The sequence below is a fragment of the Plectrocnemia conspersa genome, unplaced genomic scaffold, assembly GCF_051122295.1.
Source record: "Plectrocnemia conspersa isolate PC_06_02 unplaced genomic scaffold, ASM5112229v1 ptg000008l, whole genome shotgun sequence".
Lineage (NCBI taxonomy): Eukaryota > Metazoa > Arthropoda > Insecta > Trichoptera > Polycentropodidae > Plectrocnemia > Plectrocnemia conspersa.
Window position 1 is genome coordinate 17,334,522 of NW_028277172.1, and position 26,211 is coordinate 17,360,732.

The window sequence follows — 26,211 nt, forward strand, 5'->3', positions numbered from 1 at the left end:
TTTTATCATACATTTATCCTCATAAGTTTAATTTATGCTTGTAATTGTAATATAATAATCCTTTTTTATTATTTTAATTAATATTCATTAAATTAAAAAAGTTAAGTTTAATACTAAATCCACTGAATGTTTTTATCAATGCAGTATTTTTTTTACTGGATACTGTATTATTTTATATAACCTAAGCTATAATACCTTAACTTCTGTTCCCTTAAAAACAAATGTGAATTTTACTTTATAAATTTGGTTTATTTAAAGATATTTTAAGATCTCTCCCTAAAACTATAAAAGTGGTAGAATTGTTAGTAATGCTTTCTTGGCTCCACAGAATAAAATGTTTATTTTTATATTTAGATTAAAGTCATACAAATTTATATTTATTTTAAAGTTTGATATTTATTTTTTAAACATGTTTAATATTTAGATAACTTATAGTAAATACTAATAATTAAAAATCAGAACTTTTATTTAAATTTTTTTATTAAAGTCTTAAATTATATTTTCATCCGAGTCTCGAACCATTTTTATTTTTTATTGAATAAAAAACGAGTTTTTCAAAAGATGGCGTAAAATAAATATATATTATTATATTTTCATCGTGAGCTAGACATATTTACTAGTGAGTTATAAAAAGTATAATTTTGACAGAATGTTTTTAGGGATATGCTAAGCAGCAATTATTAAATAATATATATGAATGTTTTTTAAAACAGCAGTGTTTTCTATATGCAGTAAATTGTAATAAAATATTTGACAGTATTTTAATTTTATAATATAAATAAATTTAAAGCAATATTCACAAGAACCACAACATTTAAAAATCTATAGAATGGTATTAACAAAAGTGCAGTAAACACAAATTTTATTACGTAATTATTTTTTACTTATAAGCCATATTTTATTACAGCTTCAGTTTAAAAAGATTTAATAGTTAACGTTATTATAAAATATCATAATGACTAAATCATTGCATTTTAAGTTTTGGGTCGCGAACCGTGTTTTTAGTTTTTTACAGTGCAGTTTTTTTATTGTTTTAATGCTTATTAAAATAATACTATATTCTGTGGAAATATATGTCATTTTCAGGAACGAGGAATTTATATTTAAAGCTTACGTATTATGCAGACATATTTTGAAAACCTAACCAGCTAAATTATCCAATTAGAAAAATAATTAATTAGGCAATCATATGTGATTTTTACTTAGAAGTAAAATATACGAAAAAAATATAATATAATACGTAACCAATTGAAACTTTTAAAAAAAAGATTTTTAAAATGAAGTTCTTTCTTAAAAATATAAAAATAAAATATTGAGCTACGAGGCCAAATACGTCTTTATGTTTTCTATAAAAGCATTTTAATATATTTTTATTAAAATACATTTATCCTCATGTTTAATTTGTGTTTGTTAAAAACATTAGTTATTGTAATCTTATAATCCCTTTTTATTATTTTAATTAAAATTCATTAAATTATAAAAAGTTAAATTAAGTTTAAAACTTAATCTAATCCCAAGAAATCTTCTTGGGTAAATAGAAAAGTCAGTTTAAAATAAAATACTAAAAAATAACTGTTTTTTATAAAAAAATCCGTTTAAAAGGGTTTTATTACAGGAAGGAATGGGGAAATATTTGTAGATAAAATTATGTAAATCATTGGGTTCTTTTGTTTTTAAAAATCGCTTATTTTAATAAATTTGTAAAAATTTTAATCTGGATTTTAATTGTAAAGATACCGGTTTTTGATACTGGATTAATTCAATGAGTTTTTTATAACATTTGCCCTAATTATCGGAATTTTGAGATAATCGTCTTTAGAAACATTTTATTGATAATAATATTTGTGTATTAATTAAGCATAGGCAAATTCATTTTGACACAAAAAAAAAATATCATAGCTAATAAAAACCGACATTTATATTAGTTTTAACTGATATAATTAATTGTTTAACTTTGGAAAATACATACAAGTCCACAACAAACATCTGCAAATCCATCAGTATACATCAACAATTATAAAACGGACATATTTTAAGAGTTGGGATTGAAATTGACGCACCGACCGTGAGTAAAATATCATAAATTCATCTAGCAACTTAACGATCCGCCGTCATTTTTAGGTCAACCGATGCAGACTGTACGTGACAATAGATGGAGCTAAACATATTACACTATTGTAATTAATCTATTTATTTCTAATATCTATATATCAGAAACTTTCTGTAAGTGCAATATTGTCGCTTCACTTGCAATATTTAACACGGCCATTCCAAATCTGTTTCAACCTATTCAAACGGTCATACACAATACATTTGTATTAAATATATGTACTTCTCAGACAAATCGGCAAGGACTTATTGTTTATTTAGATGAATTTTTAATAACAAAATTAAAAAAAAATTGTTTTACTTGAAATCCCCTTAGACATAAGCGAAATGAAATCTCACAATTTTAAGCATTAAGATCAACAATCAAGATTCTGTAAATAGAGCATATTTTTTCTATATCTCTTATAAACATATTTAAAACAGTACAATATCAAGGTTTTCTTTCTTAAGCGATCTCCATCAAATGATGCAAGACATTCACGTCCGCCGCCACTTCAATTGTATACATTTGACAGAATAATTCTTACAGTACATTACAATAATTCTTTGGTCGACAATTTTACTTCCAAGGTTCAGTATGTTGTATTTTTTTCTTTTCATACTTTTCCGAGAAACTATTGTGTATTATCGTGTATTGGGAACGTGACCATAACTAATTACCGGCAACAAACCGAGAGCCTTACGACAACGACCACACATCCATCCGCGGGATATTAATTGGGTAAAAACGCATAGAAGCCGGTTTTCGCGTGTGCCAAATCGGCTGGATTACCAGAATGTTTTGCAATATTCTAGACACGGCATGGACAGTCTGACAGAACAGTATGGCCTCTGCATACCTATATCCGATCAGATTTTCAGCAAAGTTTAGCGCGGATTATACGCAATCGCGACTCGCAAATGCATTATTAATCAGTGGCGTGGAAAGTAGCTTTTTGTTGAAAATGATGGTAATTTGCTGATTGTTTGAGCCAAGGTTGCCTTAATGTGTTTAATACTGAGATGTTTTTTTTTCTTAATAGAATGCCTTGTTTGTGATGGAGATTAATAATACTTGTATAAATATTTATTAGGCATATTAAAATATTTTTTTCAACATCCTCCGCGTAACATGCAATTATTATATAATACCATAATTGTATTTCACATTAAAAAATATCGTTTAAGAACTGATAGAGTATATATACAATTAGCAATTACCAAACAAAATATTTTTATATTATTTAGCACATATAACAGATTAAAATCTATTTTATTGTTGATATTAATACATTATAAACTTAGACAGTACATATGTTATTACAAATATTAATTTATTCTAGTTTACTTTAAAACCAATGATAAAATATGTGTTAGCACTCAAAATTAACAAAACAACATGTGTTCATTACTTGCACTTGATTTCTGCTGTGTGATTGGTCGATCGCCCTGAGGGGTGGTACCAGTATGTGTAAGTACACAGGGTAGTATTGGTTTTGGTTTGCAATATATTTATCTTACCGTCCTTTTTAATATTGTTATAGTAATATTTGTTTTATTTATTATATTACTTGCCTTGCTTTTCATGTATTTTTTAATTTTATTTATTTAAAATTTGTAGGTTTTGTTTTAATTAAGCAATGCTATTAGCGATCACGTAGTTTCTGCGTGTATTTGTTGCTATGCACTGACTTTTAAGAAAAAATAAAGTTGATCATATTTTGACTAATAATATCAGAAAAGTCAGCCGCGCAAATAAAGTGTAATTATAAACAAAACTTACACTGAAAATACACATGTCAACATATATATTTACAATTTACCCCACATCTATAGATATTGAAATGCTAACTTCTCTTTATTGAGTCAAATTATCTCACGTTGCAAGAAATATTAATTAATAATTAATAAATAAATAAATTTATAATTCAGATAATTACTTATTTTTATAATTATTTTTATAATTTTATCTTATTTAAAACCGGTTTAAATAGGAATGTAAAGTCTGTACTTCCAAAATAATAACTAAAATAAAATGTGTTGTTAAGCTTAGTCTTGCTGATGAACAAAGAATAATTTCGCCTACCTCTTTTTTCTGTCGTCCGAAGAGCCAATAATGTTTTTTTTATTTATTAATACATCAAGTGTCATTTGGACGAGGGATGAAATATGTATTAAACTATTTGGTTTTAAGACAAATTGTTATGGTGCAATGTAATTTAAATAAAAAAGGTATTTCTACTGAAGCTAAGTTCGTACTAATAGAAAAAATAATTATTGAGTATGACCAAGCTTTACATTGAAGATGAATAGTAGTAGTATCACATCTTCAATCTTTAATTGAAGATGTGATACTACTACTAAATATTGTGGCTAAAATAGTTTTATTTTTTGGTAAAATTTTTTTTGGTGAAAACAACAAAGACAAAGGTATAAGATTCTAGAGTAATATATTTTTTAAGAACAGCGGACTGACAGTGGACAGACATATCTGTGTTTTCCACACTACACACGATCGGATCCGTTTTGGACAGATCCGGCGGACCGATCCGTGCGTGCGTGGCCAGCTTATGGAGTCATAACTTTTTATCCTACTCTCGCGACTTTATATTATATACAAAATAACTTTATTTTATACAGAAAAATAAACACCAATATTTATTGAGATAAATAACTTTATTTTATATACAAAAATAAACACCAATAATTATACTCGATACTCAAAGGTTCTGAAGAGTTATTTGGAAAGCTTATTTATTTTTACACATATGCAAGATTAAGTGCATTATGTTTTTTTAAGATAGGTACATTAGATATTCACTTTAATGAAATTTTACGTGATAAATAAATATACACACAGATACGCCTCTGGACCGGATAAAGTGTCTATTGGCAATCGGTTGACAAACGATCAGCTTTATCGCGACCAGTGGCGCACCTTATTGGTTTTTTCTCAAGAAAACTTAATTTAGGACACATAAAATGTTAAAAAGTGACTGCATATAATGACCGCCGAACGGCAGAACGGACCGTCAGTTGTCATCATTCATTCGACACAGAAGGAACTCTCACGAAAATTGGGTACAATATTTTAGATACAATAGTTACCATCTTAGAAGTGTACTTATAAATATATATATATAAACAGTATTAATCAATAAAATGGTGTATGAATAAATAGATTTGCAAAAAAATATACATACAGGAAGGGTTTATTTTTTTTCATTTTTTTATTCATCAAAGACACAAAACTGCTAGAGGGCAATAATGTAAATTAAAACATACTCAAGAACATTATGTTGACCAAGACCTAGTGTGGAATAAATTGTTTTATTTTTCTATAAAAAAGTGTGTCATTATTAGCAACAAGAGCAACGCAGTGTTTCTTAAACGTCTTAAATTTAGATTTTTTATATTCATTAAATATATTTTTATAAAAAATAATAATAGACTATACAATTGCTGCTTTATTTTTCAGAATAATCGTGCAAAAATATAATATATGTCCATTCGCAAAATCTTTAAATATATAAGGAGTATATTTTTAAAGAGAAGGCAAAGAAATAATCTTCAAAAGTTATAAATTAAAATTATTGGTTAAAATGCAAATTTATGTCACTTTGTTGATTGCACTCGTCTGTCAAGTTAGTACGAAAATTTTACGTAAGTATAACGATTTATATAATATTTTAAAGCATTTAGATAAAGAATTTATAAATATTTAATAACTATATTATATTGTTTACTAAATTAAAAACACATACATATATATGTAAATACGTGAAAATAATTTATGTAAAAAAACTGTTATTTTTTATATTTTTGGAAAAATAAAAAAAATGGTAACATATAAATTAAATTTGTTATTAAACATTAAGCATCAATAAATATTCAGAGACTTCTTAAATACAATTTAATTTAATTATTGAATAATACTGGTTATAAAGTATTAAATATAAATAAAAGCTTTAAACAATTTTAAGATGTTTTATAGCTATAAAAAAATATTTTTTTATCCTATTATATATTTTCTTGTCCTATTTTACTGATATTTAAAACTTACATAGTTATATTGTATTATTCTAGATTAATTTTAGATTTAACATCTAATCATATTATTAAAAATAAAATATTATAATTAATTTAAAATTACAGCTGATTACATACCACAATGTAAAAGGAAAGATCCAGATTTGGCAAAATGTATTCTTCAAGGAGTCGACAAGGTCAAACCGTATCTAATGAATGGCATACCTGAATTAAAGGTTCCTTCCTATGAACCTTTAAACATTCCTAATTTGACTGTCGATAGAAAAATGGATGCTATTACTGTAAAAGCGTCATTAAACAATATGAAAACTCATGGAGCTAGTGCCTTTAAAGTCAAGAATTTAAAGTATGTACTTTATTTTTATAAATTAATCCAAGTTCATGTATTAATTAATTAAAATTATTATAGAGTAGACTTGAATAAGTTAACAGCTGAATTGACAGTATCTCTACCAGTCGTCCAAACATCGACAGATTATGACATATCAGGAAGATTACTAGCGATACCTTTAGCAGGAAAAGGATTCATGGAAGGAAATTTCAGTGAGTATGTATTATATATTATTTGCAAAAGCAATATTCATGAAGCGTGATTCCCTATTGCGTGATAGTGACGATAATAAATCGGTCTTTAAACATAGATTATTATTTCTTCAGCCGATATAACAGCAATATCTAAGGGATCGGGAAAGATAATTACGAAGAAAGGTAAAGAGTATTTGCAGTTAGAAAATTTTACATCTAAACTGAAGATCGGAAACGGAAAAGTCAGGTTTATCGATAAAGATGGCACTACTGCTTTGATTGGTATGTAATTATTGCTATGATTTTTTGTTGATATGTTGCTAAAATTAATTTTAATTTTAGCTGAAACTGCTGCAGCTTTCTTCAACGCAAATCCTCGCCTAGTGTTGGATATTATTAATCCAATTATAGAAGATAGTGCAGATGCCATTTTATCAGCCATTATAAAAAGAATTTTGGGCTCAGCGCCACTCGCAGAATTTTTACCTGATGAATAATATGTAATGTTTAAGAAATATTAGAGATTACTTTTGATATATATTTTTGATTTTATAAAAATAAAATTTCTGAAGAAGCTTTATATAATTATAATTATACAGAAATATGCCACCTCCGTAAGTTATTAACACTATGCAAATTTTTTTATTTAGTATGTGCTTGTGATGTAATTATTTGAGTGTAAAATATTTTTCTATGTATTATATATTATAAATAATATAATAAAATCAATTTATTTTATTCACTATATTAATAAATACAATATATACCTAGAAGTATGTATATTAATTTCTATTGTTATTATATTTTTTATTAAGTTTTTAGATTATATACACATCATTATCTAAATATTTAACACATATATAAATATAATACGATGTTAGTATAATTTATATTTTAATCTACTTTGATTGATTTATTTTAACATGTGCACTGATTATTCAGTGTCAACGTTAATGATACAGAAAAATGACAATAATTCCCCCCATATGGTACATCGTCCTCAGTGCGATCCAATGATGGTTAACTAGTTTTCTCGTATTTATATAAATACGAACGATCATATCTCAAGACATCATAGATACTTTAATCTAATAGAAGTTAAATACAAAAAATAAAAATGCTGCTAGCTGCAATTAAATTCTTGTTAATAGTCACAATCACAGTTTCTTGTGATACTACTACTGAAGATGCAAACACTGATTATGGTAAGCTTCATTATTTTAATAATTATAATATAATAATATATATTTAATTTATATATTTTTTCTATAGTTTATCTACCATTCTGTAAAAAAAGCGATCCTGACGTCAACAAATGCATCATCGAAGGCTTTGAAATGGTCAGAGAAAATTTGACTAAAGGAATTCCAGAATTGAAAATACCATCGATCGATCCTTGGTTCATTCCTGTTTTGAAGTTAGAACAGACTAAAGAAAAATCGACTTTTAAAGCTGTGTTAATGGATGTCAAACTGTATGGTCTTGGACAATACAATATATCTGAATTCATGTAAGTTAAAAAGCATTTTAATTCTTTTATCAGACCAATTTGCATTAAATATTTTTATAGGATTAATTTCGATGACTATACAACCACGGGAACCATAAATATACCTCATCTGTATTTAGACGCTGAATATATGCTTTTGGGAAATTTTCAAAATATGCCAGTTGAGAGCAGTGGACGTATAATGGCCAATTTCAGTAATTATTGTATTTTAAATTATTTTATTTTAATTAAAAATTATTTTAATAAATTTATTTTGTATCAATTTAGCTGATAATATTATTAAATTTAACACTCACGGAGGAGTGGTGAAAAAATCAACTGGATTACATTACATGTTAAATGGTCTTAACGTAGATCTTGATATTGATTCAATAGAAACTAAACTAGAGGATTTATACAGTAGTAGTGATGTTAAAGGTGAGTTAAATAACATATTTATGAAGTTTTTAATATTGCAAAATAGTATAATAATAATAATAAAATATTTTTAGGGCAAATCTTCGAGCATTTAGTCAACATGCATTCCAAAGAAATATTACCAGAAATTAAAACAAGTATTGAAACAGTAACATCGATGTTAATAGATGAAATCGCTGGAAAATTCTTCATGAATATACCACTTGAAAAATTATTTGCTGATTAATTGTATTGTGTATTTTATCGATAAGCAATAAACATTTTGTTGAATTAAGCAATGTTTTATTAGAGCACGTATTTTGCATGACTAATGAAATAGTTATTGTTTTGATTTGAGTCATAAGGGAAAAATATAACAATGTCACGTTTTAGCAGTTTTAGCATGTTGAAATTTAGTTCGAAGAACTATTGTTTAGTATTTAATACGTAAGAAATATAAAAACAAATCGCAGGTGGATCATTGCAGTTTCATTCTTCGGACGTTTAATACGTTAAAGAAAAAATGGCTCTGCTTAAAATATTTGTACTGAGCTTCGCCTTTTTCGTGTCATTAGCTACTGCTTCGTGGAATTTACGTAAGTCTCATCTATTATTTAAATTAAATTAATACTTAAAATATTTGGTAAATTCTTATTATAATTAATATGTTTTCATGGTTAGAAGAGTATCAAAAGTTTTTATAGACATTTTTAATAAAGGTTTGATAGTCTTAGTTTTGATCAAACTAAGATTACGTTTGATACAAAAATTTATCAAACAAGCTACTCCATATTTGGGATTAGTTCTTCTTGTAGTAAGTCGTCTTTGTTTAAAAAAACTCGAAGAGATTATGTATGGTCTATTTCATTTTTAATACATAGTTGTCTAAACAATCTACCGTTGAGATTATGGCTTCTAATTTTGTATTAAAATTAACGATGCAGGTGATTTATGTTTTTTTTACAATATAATATTGTCAATGAAATGGAATATTTTTGGCTTTTTTTTTAATTTTTTTATTGCACACTCTTGTTCCTTAACTATATCTTTACTTTTAGCTTCAGTTGCCTCCAGACGTATCTAATCTTTAGAAATACATATCATTGTGAGTAAGCTGTATATATAATAAAACTAATTTTTATTATTACTACTTATTTTCAGCTGATTATATCATGCCTTGTAATCGTAGCGATATTGAATTCAACGAATGCTTAATAGATTCCATTGAAAGTCTTAAACCATATCTTTCCAAAGGTAATGTAATTTTATTAAATTTTCAAAATATCAAAACGTAACATATAAATTATTTTAGGTATACCTGAACTAAGCATTCCAAAATGTGAACCATTCCTGTTGCCAAAAATCGATACCCATGGCGATATGTCAAAATCTTCTATGTGCAATGCATTCTCCAACATTTACATTTGGGGACTTACTAATTTCACCGTAAAGAGCGTTTCGTAAGTATTTTGTTAATAATATTTATGTATAGCGAAAATTTAATCACATTATTTAATTCAGATATGATGAAAAAGAAGATGACATACACCTTAAGATGAAATTTCCTAATCTGTTCTTAAAGATGGAATATTTATTAGATCATTTCGTATTCATTATACCATTGAAAGGACAAGGACAATGCGGTGGAAACTATTGTAAGTAAGAACTTATATATAAATATTTTTTATATATTATCATTAATTATTAAATTAAATTATAGCTAACATAAACCTTGACGTAAATATTGACATGAAAAAAATTTACGTTGAAGATAAAGATTATTTGTACTGCCAAGATGCGATCGTTGATTTTGATGTTGGTGAAGCTCGTGTCAATATTGATAATAAAGCTGGAAATATCAATGTATTGGGTATGTTTTATTTTATTAATTATTGAATATAAGTTATATGTTTTTTTATTTATTAAAAATATTTTTTTTAGGAGTATCATTAAATGATATTATTAACGAGAAATGGCAAGATATTGAAGCTGAAATGAGACCCATCATAAGTTTAGTAATATCTCGTCTCATAAGAGCTTACGTCAACAGCTTCTTCAAAATAATTCCATTGGATGTATTGATGCCGGAATAAAAAAAATGTGTAATTAAATATTTTATTACATAAAAAATAACAATAAAAATCAATAATATTTTTGTTTAAAACTAAGAGATTGTACTATCAATCGATCGAGAAAAATGTCATGATTTATATAATATGTATTGTGAAACTAAATTATATTTATTTTTCAATAAATGTCAATACTAAGTAGCTTATCACAGCGTTATTCTTATTTTTAATTCTATTTTATATTAAATTATACTAAAAATGTAAATCATAATATAATATTAAACATTGGTTCGAGTTTTTGCTAAATCTAATTATTTTAAATACATGTTTCGCCAATAGGTAAAAAAGTATTATTATTAAAATTCATTGTAATTATAATCAAGGCTTCAACCAGCTATCGATTGGAATTTTTGTAAAAGCTCCATTCAAAAAACCCTTGAAGTGTTTGGCGATACTCGTGGAAGCAGCTGGTTTCATCTCGTCAATGATTTCGTTTGCATTGGTGTTGAGGAACTGGTTCATAGCCTCTCCTATGAAGTCAAACAAAAATTTAGCATAATCAAGACGAAACTCACTTCAATTGGCCAAATGAGTGATGAAAAACAGACATACCGATAATGTTTCCGTGATTGATGATATCGCGGACCTTGAACCTAGACTTTTGAAGTTTAAAGTCAACCAACATTTTTTCGATTATCATGTAATTTATTCCGTCTCTAGTTATTTCTTTGCCATATATCCTACCAATGGCGGTAACGTCACCTAAGATGAGTTTAAAATAAATGTTATAGATTTTAATAAAATTATATAAATATAATAAATAGCACAAAAATAAGGGTAATAAAATATTAGTAGATATAAAAAGGTAAAATATAAGTTTTAAAATCATTTTTAATTTAATACGATTTTAATTTTATTTTTAGATTTTTCTTTTTTGGATCGATAACATAATTTGTTAAGTAGGTATTTTTTAGTAATTAATAAATTTCATTTCAATACATTTTACATATTTTCATTTTTTTAATAAGATATAATATTCTTGGAAAATATTAATGTGTAATATTAAACTCTTTTTTAAGCTGAAAATTACTTAATAATTCACTTTGTTATAACTATGTATCTAAAAGTTGACAACTATATATGTAGAAAATTGTGTATAAAAAATATTTGCTAGAAAAGATAAATATAGAAAAAGCCATACATAATGCTATTTTTATAAGTTTTTTATCATAATAAATTTAAAAGAAAATATTAGTGACTACTTAACTTACTTTTTTTTTCGAAAAATCGAACGTTAATATATAATTAAAATTAAAATATTACAAAAATTTTAAAGACTAAGAGATCGACATTTATCATAAGATAGGAGCAATCTCTTTTTAGCATATCTTGTGTCACATTCTTAATCAGTAAATACAATACTTGCACTTACCAAAAGCAGCCCAAAAATCTCCCTTAGATCTGACCGGAAACAGTAAAACGTTTCCTATAACTTCGTACTTTCCATTAATTTCCACCCTGGGCAGCGTGATTCCAATATCGATTCGCAACTTTGAAATGTCGGCTCTGAAGAATGTCAGTTATTAATTTTTGCCACTATAATAATTTGCCATAACCACACGCAATATCACCTGACTTTCGTGATGGTATAATTGCTGGCACCGACTGCTGTCATATTAGTAAATGATGCTTTCACTCTCACAGCTCCGTTACCATTTTCCATACCCATGAACGGTATGAACATCGGATCTATGGTAGGCACGTCCAAATCCTTCAGTCCTCCGACCAAATACGGCCTTAGATGCTGGAAGGAGTTTTTGATGCAGGAATTTATGTCTGGATCTGATCTGCTGCATGGCAGGATGTATTCAGCTGAAATATAAAATTTAATTTTTCAGTTAAAGATATACTTTTTATTTAAGAATGTTTTCGATTAACTTTTCAACAGGTAATAAAATTGTTTTTTAGTTAATAATCGTTAATTAACTATCATAAAATATATTACACGACATGTTATTGTGATAAAATATACAGCCGTATACTACTATTATATTATATAACTCAATTATTTGTTATCAACTTACGGGTTACGTATAGTGGGTGCGTATTTTTTTTATATGTAAGTTTGTATGCTAATTACATCATACTTCAAATAACATTGTTTATTACAATATATTGTTCAAGACTATGTAAGAAAAGATCTATGACAATTTTAATATTTTAAAACAGATTTTTTTAAAATTGTAAATTAAGTCTTTAAAGGCTATTTAAAAATTTAATTTTAATCTATTATAATCACATTAAGAAAATGCATTTTTAAAATGTCGTCAAAACTATAAGACAACATATGTAGACAATATATGTTTATATCTATAAATGACCTTGACACTGACCTTGACATATTTGATATCAATAATAAAGTACTATAACTTTGTTATTCTTCTTTAAAAATATTTATTATTTAGTTTTAAATCGCATTTAAAAAAAATATTTTTTTTATTGAAAATTGAATCAATTGTATTGATTTGATACCATGTATTTATTAATTAATTGTATTTTATTTTTTTATATTTTTCAGTTTGAAACCTTGATTTTAATACATTTTAATTATCATTAATAGATAAGTACATTGCACTGGATATTTATATTTTATTTATGATAGCGACTTGGGTTAGAAATGTTATCACATCATATGGACTTGTCATCTTGTTCGAGTTAACGGAGAAACAGCAAAGCAAATCATAACATAAGAGACACAGATAACCTTATCTATCATCAGAATACGTTTCAGCTTAATTTATTCATAGCGTAACTATAAAATCGTTAACGGGCAACCCATCTTTTCCGTTAATAGTTTCATAGGAACACATAAATTTAAAATAATTTAAAAAATTACAATATTCTACTACTCTAAATATGTCCAAGTGTTCCTTCTATAAATCACCGAAATTATCGCTCATATGACATTAGCCCAAACATGACATGACCCTCATTGGTCGAGCGTGTCAATAAAAAACTGATAAACAAACGTGTCGGAAGTCTTGATCTCTCCAAGGATGTGCAAGAGAATAAAAAAATACATAATACGAAAGAAGTGACGAAAAACGAAATTTCCAAGAAAATTTGCAAATATTTGACTGGACTCGTTTCGGATCGCTTTTGCTGACGATGTAGCAACGCGTCGGAGAAAGACAAGAATGTTACATAAGTTGCGACCCACTTCCTGTGCGACTTTATAGAACTGGTATCGCTGAGAAGTGTTAAGGTCTTCCATTGGAGGTCCAGCGGCTGTGAAACTTTAGAAATTTCATAGAAAATTTATTTAAATGCAATATTTGTGGTTGTTAATAATAATCTAATGTGAAATTCAGCAGAAAACTATATTATCTGTAATTTAAAATACTTTTTTTAAAGATTCATTATTAAGTGAAATATATAAGTATTTTTTTACTTTCTTATTTACATATAATGTATTTTTAAATAAACACATGTTACATATTAAAATTTGTTTAATCGTGTAATTTTTTTTATCATAATTTACTTTTTATAATTAAACATAAAAAGCATTGTATTAAAATTATTTGTATGTAAATAAATATTTAATAACGCGTAATTTGTATTAATTAGGAACTATTGTATTTTATTTTATTAAAAAAAAGATTAAATCTATTTATTTTTTACTGCTAGATTTAATAAAAAAAATATAAAGATGTAATATGACATTAGAAGCAAAATATTTTAAAAATTGTAAATTAAAATACATGTAAGATTTATATAAATTAGTAACTATAATATTTAATTTATGTAAGGACTAAAAGTAAATTAGTATGCTTGTAATTGTTTATTTTTTTTTAATTATATGCAACATTTTTTTACAAAAATACAGTTTGGCATTTGTAGCAAAATATTTCATAAAGCGAAAAAACATATTTAAAATCAATAATTAAAAACCTTAGCTGTAAATGCATTAAAAATGTACTATGTATTATTTTATGACAAAATTTAAATTAAAATTAGTATTATAAAATAATATTTGAGTATTTTAAACCAAGTGTTTAAATATTATCTTTTCAGTTGCCATACAGTGCTATCTATAATAATAGGATTAAGCAAATTATTAAATAATCAGAATTTAATTTAAAATATCAGCCTTTTTAAAATAAAATCAATACATATTATTGTATGTTAAGGTAAATAATATTTTTCGTGGCTTAAACTTTATTTTAAATTAAGATCATTGATATTATTGTGATGTTATATAAAGACATATATATATATTTGTAATTTATATTGTATATAATATAATAAGCTGAAAAAACGCATAAAAACTTATTATAGTTTTTATTGCATTATTTTATAACCCCTAAGACTCGTTTTTTATTAAAAAAAAATAATTAAAAAAAAATTTTAAATGCAAATTAAGCTTTTAAATACTTTTTGCATACGACATTTTTTAGTAAGATTTTATTTTGCAAAGTTATGACACTTTTAATTTTTTCATTGGCCGCCATTTTGTAAAAAAAAATTATATTATTTTTTCATACAGAACGTATAAGGGGTGCTCGGTAGTTTTATACGATACTAAAAATGTAATTTTTAATCTTTAAAACCAAGCAGTTAAGAGCGTTAGCTCTTCCGAAAGTCTCAAAATGGCTCGTATGGGGGTCCGATCGAACTGATACATCGCTTGTTTTGAAGCAAAAAACTATTCTTTTTATATTTTATTTGGATGAAGTTTAGGCTTTTAAACGTTTCATATGTAGCGGTCTTTTCGTTAAAATTTAAACCTACTGAGTTACGAGTGTTTAAGTTTTTATACTTGTCGCCATTTTGCAAAAAATTGACACATTGGATTTTACTAACAAACATATACAGGATGCTCAAGAATTCTATACTGTCACCAAAATTCAACTTTAAATTAGAATAAATAAGCTCACACTGACTTTAACTATATTGCAAGTCTTATAAGCGTATGTATGGGTCAATCGACTCATAACACTAAACGTGTTTTGGAAAAAAAAACTTTTTTTTTTAATTTTCAATTTTTTTAAACAGTACCATAAGTATATTCGAAAGCTGTATTTTGTATCAAAAAGTCAAGTCTATATCTTTAAAAGGAAACAAATACTAGCGTTAACTATAATATATGTCAAGTTGCATAAAAGCTCGTATGGGGTCTGGTCAATTTACCATAAGACTCGTTTTTTATTAAAAAAAATTTTTAAATGCAAATTAAGCTTTTAAACACTTTTTGCATACGTCATTACTAAATACTTAGTTCAATTTTGGCTTTAAGTTGAAAATAGTAATAAATATCAATATTTATTATTATTTATTTTATTAATTTATTTAGCTTAATAGCTAATCTTTACATCTAACAAATTTAGTAAACATATATAAAAATATATAAAAAATACATAACAGAAAGAAAAAATAAGAATATACAATAATAAAGTCTTAATATTATAATTTATTTCTATATGTACGAAGGTGTTTATAAACTAATATGTATTAAAACAGAGTTATACAATTTCTAAAAAATATTATTAGAATAGTAAAATACAACTTTATTTTAAAAGAAAAATTAATATTGTTTAATATAAAAATACCCAAAAATAAAAATCATATAATAGCCCCACTTCGTATCCACCTTATAATTTATATTAAATAGTTTGTTTTTGCCATATTTTTATCATTTTATTTTTAGACATTCGCATGGTCAATTTATATTTAATGTGTGCTTTTTATCTGAATTTAGGTTTATCTCATATACATTTAATAGTATATGTAAATTATTATTATTTAAATTAATAAAAAACATGAAATATAATGTTTAATAATTAAACGCTAAAGATGCACAAGCGCTGACTTTTACTTTTGCAGATCAACCAAGTGTATCGCCTCAATAAGACGAAGTCAACAAACCGACATTGCATAATACCGATGATGATGACCTCCTTTACCATTTCCTTCATATCTTCGCGTAATCGCACGTATCCTATAATTCGTATGTTTGCGGATTGCTCAACGTTTTTTTTTCACCCACACTCTTTTTACTACATCTTTTATGCAAATGTCGCACGTGAAGAGTTATTCTACTTGTATACAAAAAATCAAAGCGTACTGCAAGGCAGAGGTTCAAAGAACTCATGCTGCATGATCCACTATACAATTGCTCAAGTGTTATATAACTGAGTATAATGCATCTAATGGAGCTGTATGTACTAAGATTATTCTTGAAGAGTTATGTAAAAAATGCATTTTTTATTTGACCTAAAATTACATGTTTTTAATTATTATAGTAATAAAATAAATTAAATTAATTAGTAAACTATAAAAAATATACACTTACATAAATTATATCATAATTCATAATACACAAAAAATATCTTTCAGGTTTCTATGACGCTAGTGCGTTGATATCACTCGCTCCTATTTCATTATCTTTTTGTATAATATTATTTTAGATATTATATAATATACAAAATACTTGGATAGAAAGTAAAAAATATTTTTTTAAAACAGTATTTAACTTATACTCAAAATTATAATAACCTTCACATATTCTTTACTTCAAGTAGAAACAGTTATAATTTAAAATAATATATTGAAAAAAATATGAACGATTTTGCTCTGAGCCTGTTTTCGTTATCGACGAACTTGACCTATGACTATTCAGGGTCGTTCAAACTATGGTTAAAGAATCATTTTTATAATATTTCTATATAAAATATAATATGAAATTATATAATTTATTGCTTATCAGTCTATCCTAATTTATTCACATTTACGTAGTCGAATATTAAATAATATACGATCATAGTCATCGTTAAGAAATTTCAGCGTTTCTTAACATATTTCCGTACCAGCATTTTTGTACAAATTAAGCCACTGATTCCTATAACCAATGACGATGCTGAATTGCATAATTATGCCAATAAAATTCCGCTGAAGAAACAACGCATTTCTTCTTTCACAACCGCAGATATTATATCACAGATTTTCCAGTCATGTAACTAGTGACATTTTCCTTGCGATATTTCCTTGGGAACGATGTAATAAACACACATTATGTGTACTCAGTTGCATTTATTAGCAACCTCTAGGTAATGCTTTCCAAGATTGCACATTTCTTCTTGCTGCAATATCAGATTGTAATCTAGAATTTTTGCTCGCTTTTTTTGTAAACGTTCAATGCTTCTAAGCGTTGCCAAACAGAAAATCCCTGATTACTCAAAAGTTACGGTCATTAACCGTGAGCAACATTTAAATATACAAGATGAAAAGATTGGTCAGTTGAGTCATTGTATATTACGATCACGTCCGTAAACACATGCATTGATGCAATGTAAAATGCGAGTATTTGAGATATAACCTTGACGGAAACAGCGGGTTTGGAAACACTGGACGGCTGCCCATTTGGAAAGCGTCCAATTCGATGTCACGGACAATTACTGTTTGAAATTACTAAAACGCCAAAGGTTTGAATTGAAGTAAAAAGTAAAATGTATACATAGACAGATATACATACAGAGTCTAATCATAGTTCAAAGATCTTCCCTTGGCCTGTTGTTGCAACATTGTTTTATAATTCCAAGAAAATCTAACTATCTATCTGACCTTAAAAAGCCTGTCAATCAAAAATTGGTATACGTGTTATTCTGAATTCACATAAAAATATTTGTTAAAGAATTCAATGCTTAACAGAATTTAATATAAGGAACGGAAGGATACTGTATAAAAAACGTATTTTTTGCATAATATATTTAATATTTTGCTGTGTATCTAATTATTTTTTTTAGAAAAATATTTTACAAAATAAATATGATTAATTCCATGTATTTTCTAAAACTTAATTTGATTAAAATATTATTGAGATGGACTTTGGTTTTGATTATTTGCACTGTAAAATCAATAAGGTTTAGTATCCTTCAATATAGAAAAAAATAATAGTAGTTTTAAAATAATACTATTATTTTTCAATTTATTGGAATAATTGCAGAGAACTGAATTAAATTTTAATAAATTAATAGCGGTTTAAAAATAGTACTTATGGTTTTATTGTTGTTATAAAACATGCGATATATGGTTTTAACTAAAGTTATTTTTTAATAATGATTAAGATAAACTTATCGTATTATATGATTATTTTTTTAGATTATTGAAATATAGTTTTAATTAAATTTTATATATTTTTGGGTACAAAACTAATTGCAATTTTAAAATCTCAATTATAGATTTATCGTTGAAGTAAATCAAGTAATATAGTTTTTTATTAATTAGAATTAATATGCATTAGGTATTATAGTTGTATTAATTTTAAAAATACGTATCTCATTTCTGAGTAAATTTAAATAAATTTTATACAATATTTTTAAAATAATTAGTTTTTAGAGAATAGTTATAGTTTTATCGTTGAAATAAATTATGTGCTATTTGATTTAACTATATGTATTTTTATTCAAGATTAAAACTAGATATTACTGCTATTTTTGCTATTGCTTTAACTTATATTTAATCGATTCTCATATTATTATTTTTATACAAAATTATTAAAGCATGTTGGCATATGATTAAATAGTTAAGTTAAATCTATGATATTGTGTTTTAACTTAAGGTATTTTCGAATTACGACTATAATGAATTTGGTATTAATTTAATATATTTTTAAATTATTTTATTTGCAACGTTATTAAAATTTAATTTATTAAATTTATATTATATTATTATCATTGCTCAACCTTCAAAAACAATTTAATTAATTCCATATTTTCTTAAATAAAATGTAAATAAAATTTATAGAAATTTAATTTTAACTTATTAGATATTTTATTGTAATTAAAATAAACTTGATTTACTGTATTAAATGAATATTATTTTAAAATTATGTAAAATAATACATAAGAGTAGTTTTGAAATCTCAGTAACAGTTAAGCTGATAAAGTAAATCATATGATTATATATATATTTTTGTGTATTGAAATAATACAATTATTGTTTTCGACCATAGTGACGCATTGGGCTAACCTGTTAGGTTACGATGGTCTTAATTTAATTTAAATAAATAAATGATTTATAGAATTGGATTGTTTTAATATTAAAATTATAGTTTTATCATAGGAGAAAATCCTATAATAAATTATGATTATTATAAAGATGGATTTGCAATTTTTATATTATTTATTTAATTGCCATAATTGATCCCAAAAAAAATTATATTTTTTGATGTAAGAAATTGACGCAAAAATCGTCATATTGTTATATTTTTAAAGATATTATTAACGTATAAATAATCATAAAGTTTTTTAATTAATGTAATCAATTTAAAATCACAGCAAAAATACAATTTAGTTTAATAATTTTTAATGAAAACGTGAATAAAAATTATAATAGTTTCAGTTATAATAGTATCATTGAGATAAAATGTTTTAATTTTGGGTTATTTATATAAATAAATGCAAGCTACGTAAATTATTATGAACTATATTAATATTTCTTTTTATATATTTCATATATAAAACAGTGTAAATTAAATTTATTCAATATTTTATTTATTTCTTTATAATATATTTTATAATTATTTTTATAACTTTGTAGTTTTATTTACCTAAAAATAATATTTTAATTTAAAGTAATAAAATAATTGTCGGTGAATCAGATTAACGACCTTATTCAACTTAGTAATAAGATTAAACTACATTCCAACCCAGTGGAAGGTTTCTAAAATTATAATTTTACTGAAAGCAGGAATATAACTAAAAATTATTGCCTCTTACAAACCTATATTTATCTTACCAGTTATGTCAAAAATATTAGAAAAATTACTATTAAAAATAATTGATTCTCAATTTTACTTGAGGAATAAACACTCTACAAAAAATCAAGTACATAGGTTAACCAATAATATCAATTTAGACTTTAAAAATAAAAAAAATACTACTAAGATGTATTCTTAAATATAACCCAAGCTTTTCAAATGGCACCCTGGACTACTATATACTCGAAAAGACTGCAAGATCATCCCTTAAAAGTCCAAGCTTGGCTCTTTAAATGTCGAATCAGAGCTACTGAAATTAAATCAATATCCTGTATCTCTTAACAGTAAATGGATTTCACAAGAATCTTCTGAATCTTAATCTTCATTTCACAATACAAAAATAATTTAAATAAATTTTTATCAAGTTTCAGATGATTGATTTATTCACTCAACCACAGAAACTCAATCAGCGATTCTTTGACCTCGATTAACGATCAAATTTGGCGCAACAATACAGCATACACCATTGTCATGACACGCGCCTTTTTCGGCTATGTCATGTCGATAAATAAAAAATGTACATTACTACTTTTGTGATTGATCAACGGGCTTGTTAGAATTGTGCCATTGCAACAAAGTGAAAATAATTATTATTATATTATGCCACGTTTCATCACAATTATATCAAACAATTTTTGTGTTTTCTTAGAAGCGGCAGTAGGTCATCCGGTACGTGGATACACGATTAAAATTATATTGCTAAATATGATAGTATAATCGCAATTCATAACCACATAGCCATAACCGCATTTAAGCTACGAATGCTTAGAAAAATCAGTGAATATTCATGAAACTTTTTCATGTGACATCAATCATGTAACGCTTACTTACATTTAAGTAAAATTATTGCTTATTAAATTTTTGTCCTATTCATTATTTTTTGCTAGATTACGCCATATGTATTAAAGTCATGTCTTTGTTGCAGTTAAGTAATATCAGTCAATGAAATTACATTTACGTAACGAGTGTTAATTTAATTTAACTAATAAAAAATACGCAATATTTTCTATAAAATAAAAGTATGCCTCATAAGTGGCGCACCATTTTTATTTTTCAAAAAAATTTCAGATATATTTCATTTTTAAAGACGCCCATTTTTTCTAAACTTTTACATATAAACCTGAACGATATACTAGTAGTATAAATCTGTAACTAATACACAAAAGACCTGAGCTTAGATCGCATATAAACCTTTGTGTTTTTAATTTTCAATAGTGTCTGAAAAATCGGAGTTAGCGATTAGTATATGATTTTCTCAATTGATGAATAATAAAATATAATAATGATAGTTTATAATTAATAAAATAGATGTCATTAATTGTCTCACTACATATTAAGTAGTTTTTGATTGTGTTTACCCAGTTGTGATACATTGTACTAACGCATGTCATATTCCAATAAAATTATTTGTAATTAATAAAAAAATAAATACAATTGTATGTTTGTATATTTAAAGAAATAATTAAAAAATATGGAAGCACAGTACTTATAATGGATATAGAAATAAAAAACTATATATTGTTGTTTCTGATGTTGTCATTAATGGACAAGAAAAAAATACTGTATACATTTTAGTACTACTGCACCTTAAAACTTAATGGGCTTTAAGATAGTAATTGTATACGATTTATTTAATTTTATTTAAATTAAAAATAAATTAAAAACGAGGTCAAAAAGGATTCGTTTTTCTGATAAAGAAATAATAAATATTTACTTAGTATTTATATTAATATGTAAAAATAATAGGATTTCCGTTAATTAACATACTGCACAACCTTCTATATTGTTATTAAAAAATCACTGCATTTTATGCTAATGTAATAAAAAATACATATTTGTAATTAAGATAACTTTGACGCCAATTTTTTTATTTGACATTGAATATTTATTAAAATAGTTATTCTTTATATAATAACACAATTCACAATGAAAGTATATATGAATATTGAACACAATATTTAAGAATTTGCTATGCTGTAATAAATTATTTAATTGCTTCCTAAATTCGATTTAAATGCAAATAACGTTATAATTATAACGTAATTTAATTTGAAGTCACACATCATTATGTCTTAATAATTAGAATAATATATAAAATTTTACTTACGTGCCGGCAATTGTACGTTATTCTGGCTCTCTACGGCGACCGTCGCAATTATGAAGCAACTGAACAGCACTTTTTTAAAGTTCGACATTATCGCTCTTGCTTTTCAATTTGATAAGGTCCAATTCGCCAAATTTCGTTTTAAAACTTTTAATTAACACTGACTTTCACACTTTTGTAATAAAAAAACATAAATTAATGCATTTACATAAAGAGCTATGGCAAAATTGCGTACGACGCGCTTTGTCCGCAACAAAGTTGTGTCATCGAGATTCTTTATATATATATATTTGTATGTGTATTTTTGTGAATGTGTGATACCAAATTTTTCGGCAAATCAATATTAGCTTACAACGTCGGATTCCATGCATATCAAAGTAATATAAATTATTTTCGAATTAACGCTGAACCATTATCAAATACCGCCGGATGAAATTATGTGTAATTTAGTGGAATTATTTTTTAATCGGAATAAATTGCATAGTATGAACTTCTGTACAATATTTTTTTTTTGACAATTTAACGCGAAAATTGTGTTAATCATGTTTTAAATTTGCATATATGTTATATATATATATTCAGTAAAATTAGTGGTTTTATCTTAAATTTAATAATATATATTTCTAAATATTTCTTAAAATTATCTTTTAACTCTGTACCTCTTTCTAAGCTAAATATATAACATTTAATAAATTAATCTAATTATTATAATATTACGATTTTAAAACAGTTCTTTTTAAAGCACTAAATTGCTCTAAAACGTCTATAATATATAATATAATAAATTACAGCAAGTTTTTAATTAGATAAAAAATATTTAGTAAATCTATGGAATAATTTTAATTTAATATGATATGCAATAATAATTGAAAATTATAAAATTGTTCTAATGCCTTCAATTACCATTTAAAAAGTCATTGCCAAAAAATTCAGTTGTAATTTTAGTATATTTTAAACTGTTTTTTATAATAAAAAACAGATAATTTTTAAATGCCTTGTCTTAAAAAATGGCTATACAATAAATTTTATAAATATTTATTGTAAATCATTTAATCTAATTTAATAATGACGCAATTACTTCGATAAGAAACTTAATTATTTTTAATATACAATATGTCTTTCAGTAATAATATAAGCACATGAAAACTACTAAACATATATTAAGTTTAATTTGTAAATTATATATTCACAAAAAGCAGATTTCCTTCACCTGTTATATTTAGATTAAAAACATTTTAGCGAATTAGCGAATATTTTAATTAAGGAAGCAATTTTAATTAATAAATAAATGTAAATATTTTAAAGCTGATTAAAACACAAAAGCTATTATAATTCAACAAAATATACAATTCAATACATAATTTTTGCTTTTTGCATATATTTAAATTTATAAACTACATAAACATATATAATTTTAAAGAAATACATATTAATAAAATTTAGGTGAATTTAGATAAGATTTTTTAAGTGTATAAATATTAGGAAAAAAAACATTTTGTAAACAACTTTAATTTACTGATGATAATATTATAATATATATTATTTAGAATTTTATTTTTACTATATCACTAGACACACATTTTTTTTGAGGATCAGAATTATTGAATATTAAAATTATAATTTTAAATCGATCGATTAAGACAGATTGGAATTTTATAGCTTTTTTATAATCTCGCAAATTAATATATGATAGTAATTGATAATTAAAATTCAGCTAGTACATTTATTCATAGTATCAAAAAGTCTCAACCGAAGAGCTTATATCACAAAAATATAATATAATATTAAAAATAACACAAATCTATTCGAATTGACTTCAGAGAAAATTAATCTATTATGCTACTTATACGTATAAAAAATAAAAAAAAATAATCATGAATCTAAAAAATGTTGCACTAGTACTTAAAAAAAATGTAAAATCCAATGAAATAAACTTACCAGTGCAACATTTTTCCTCTAATTCACGGGTTTTCACTGAAAATTATTATTTTCACACTAATCTCAATTAACTCCTAAGATCACAGATATAATGATAATGTGTCGATTGTCTGTTTTGTGTGTGTGTTACGTGTGCTATTTAATTACATCACAAGTTCGGGGTAGAGCCGCGTGACGAAAGCCGAGCCGAAGCACTCCGGTTCGAATATCGCGCGCTCAAGTGAAAGCAACACAACGATACCTCTTGTATTTATACCTGTCGACGACGGTGCCCTCTTTACCAATTTTTCAACAACGCAAGAATGAAAAAAAACACGTGAACCTGATCTCATTCGGCGGTGGTGACTTATGGGAAATTTTGCCGCTAAATTGCGACGGATTTCAAACGAAAAGAAAGCGAAATTTCAGGATAACTCATAGATGTTTATTTATAATATGTTTTAATGATACACATAAATTTAACAATTTGAACCAAATTTTATTTGAAAAGATACTCATAAATGTATACGCGAATTTTGCCAAAAACACTTTTATCAAGCCTTGCAAATTATTAAATTAATTCCATAACAATCTAGGTCGGTTGTATTATTTTTTGATATCTTCATATTGTTTCTTTAATCCTGACTAACTAATCACTCTTAAGACACTGGTTGTCAAAACATGATGCATAGTTACTTATTATTCAATTTTTTAATATAAGTTTTAAAACATGTTTTTCTTATATATATATAATACAATGATAAATCAAAAACATTTTAATGACATTTTTTGTCAAAAATCAGTTAGATTATTAACTTGACAATACATTTTCTTTAAAACGTATTTGATCGAAACTGACTTAAGGATGTAGAACTAAAAATGAAAACATGTCAACGGTCCTTCTTAATAAATGTTGACTACTAATTGCTAACGTTTTTATTTATACGTATAGAAAAGTATATCAGGCTATTTTTTTGGATTTAACAAAAAAAATATATTAAAAGAAACGAAAAAATCACTATATTTAGGTACGCAAAATTGAAACGTTTTAAATACTAATATAATAAAACCATAAAAAATATTAATTTATAACTTTAATTTTAAAATAGTATTAATGAAAACTAGCTGCTTTAATAAAACAACCCTTAAAAATAGAAGAGAAATATGCCGGAAATACTAGTTTAATTATTCAAATAATAACTATTTTAATTTATACTTTTTTAAAATGATGCAAACGTTAAGAATGAAACGGAACATTTTAGCCTAAATTTAACAAATTTATTTTTAGAATGGTTTGTTCTATATTATTTTTAACATTGTAATTTCTAGTGAAAATAATAAAATATTTTAGTTTTTATTATGTTTTAAAATGCGTAGTGATACAGTAGTGAAAATGTTCAAACGATTTTTCTTATTTATTTATTGCAGCTAATTTTATTTTTAAAATATGAACTTTATTTTATATTTGCGTTAACGCTTTGAGTAATGAGTTAATTTTCACATAATTATTCCTTATATAGTATACACCTAGATAAGAGTTAATTTGACGTATTTTTCAATATTTATTTCTGTTGTTATTTATTTATTATTATTTTAAATTTCATTTATAGTAAATTGTAGAAAAAATATCAGTGCTTCATTGTTTTGATTTATTTGACCAATTTTGTATTAGTATGTTTTGATAATTTATTTTAACACTTTTTCATTATTCATTAGCTGGCCACACACGGGCGGA

At 25.1% G+C, this 26,211-nt stretch overlaps 2 protein-coding genes across 2 annotated transcripts; one reads left to right on the top strand and one right to left on the bottom strand.

Moving 5' to 3' along the window:
- The first annotated feature begins 5,131 nt into the window (after positions 1–5,131).
- On the top strand, positions 5,132–10,844 carry LOC148233193 (uncharacterized). The gene is made up of 16 exons (XM_088190707.1): positions 5,132–5,169; positions 5,567–5,751; positions 6,244–6,484; positions 6,548–6,681; positions 6,796–6,945; positions 7,006–7,158; positions 7,936–8,173; positions 8,234–8,367; positions 8,477–8,590; positions 8,665–8,727; positions 9,076–9,165; positions 9,731–9,823; positions 9,882–10,029; positions 10,091–10,224; positions 10,290–10,439; positions 10,511–10,844. Exons 2-16 carry the CDS (start codon positions 5,691–5,693, stop codon positions 10,660–10,662), a joined length of 2,055 nt encoding a protein of 684 aa, XP_088046833.1. The 5' UTR covers positions 5,132–5,169; positions 5,567–5,690; the 3' UTR covers positions 10,663–10,844.
- LOC148233194 (protein takeout-like) lies at positions 10,539–24,719 on the bottom strand. The gene is made up of 6 exons (XM_088190055.1): positions 24,645–24,719; positions 22,563–22,731; positions 12,270–12,510; positions 12,071–12,204; positions 11,251–11,400; positions 10,539–11,168 (listed from the first exon to the last, which is right to left on the bottom strand). The coding sequence occupies exons 2-6, from the start codon at positions 22,648–22,650 to the stop codon at positions 11,017–11,019; spliced, it is 765 nt and encodes a 254-aa protein (XP_088046181.1). The 5' UTR covers positions 22,651–22,731; positions 24,645–24,719; the 3' UTR covers positions 10,539–11,016.
- Between the last annotated feature and the right edge of the window lie 1,492 nt (positions 24,720–26,211).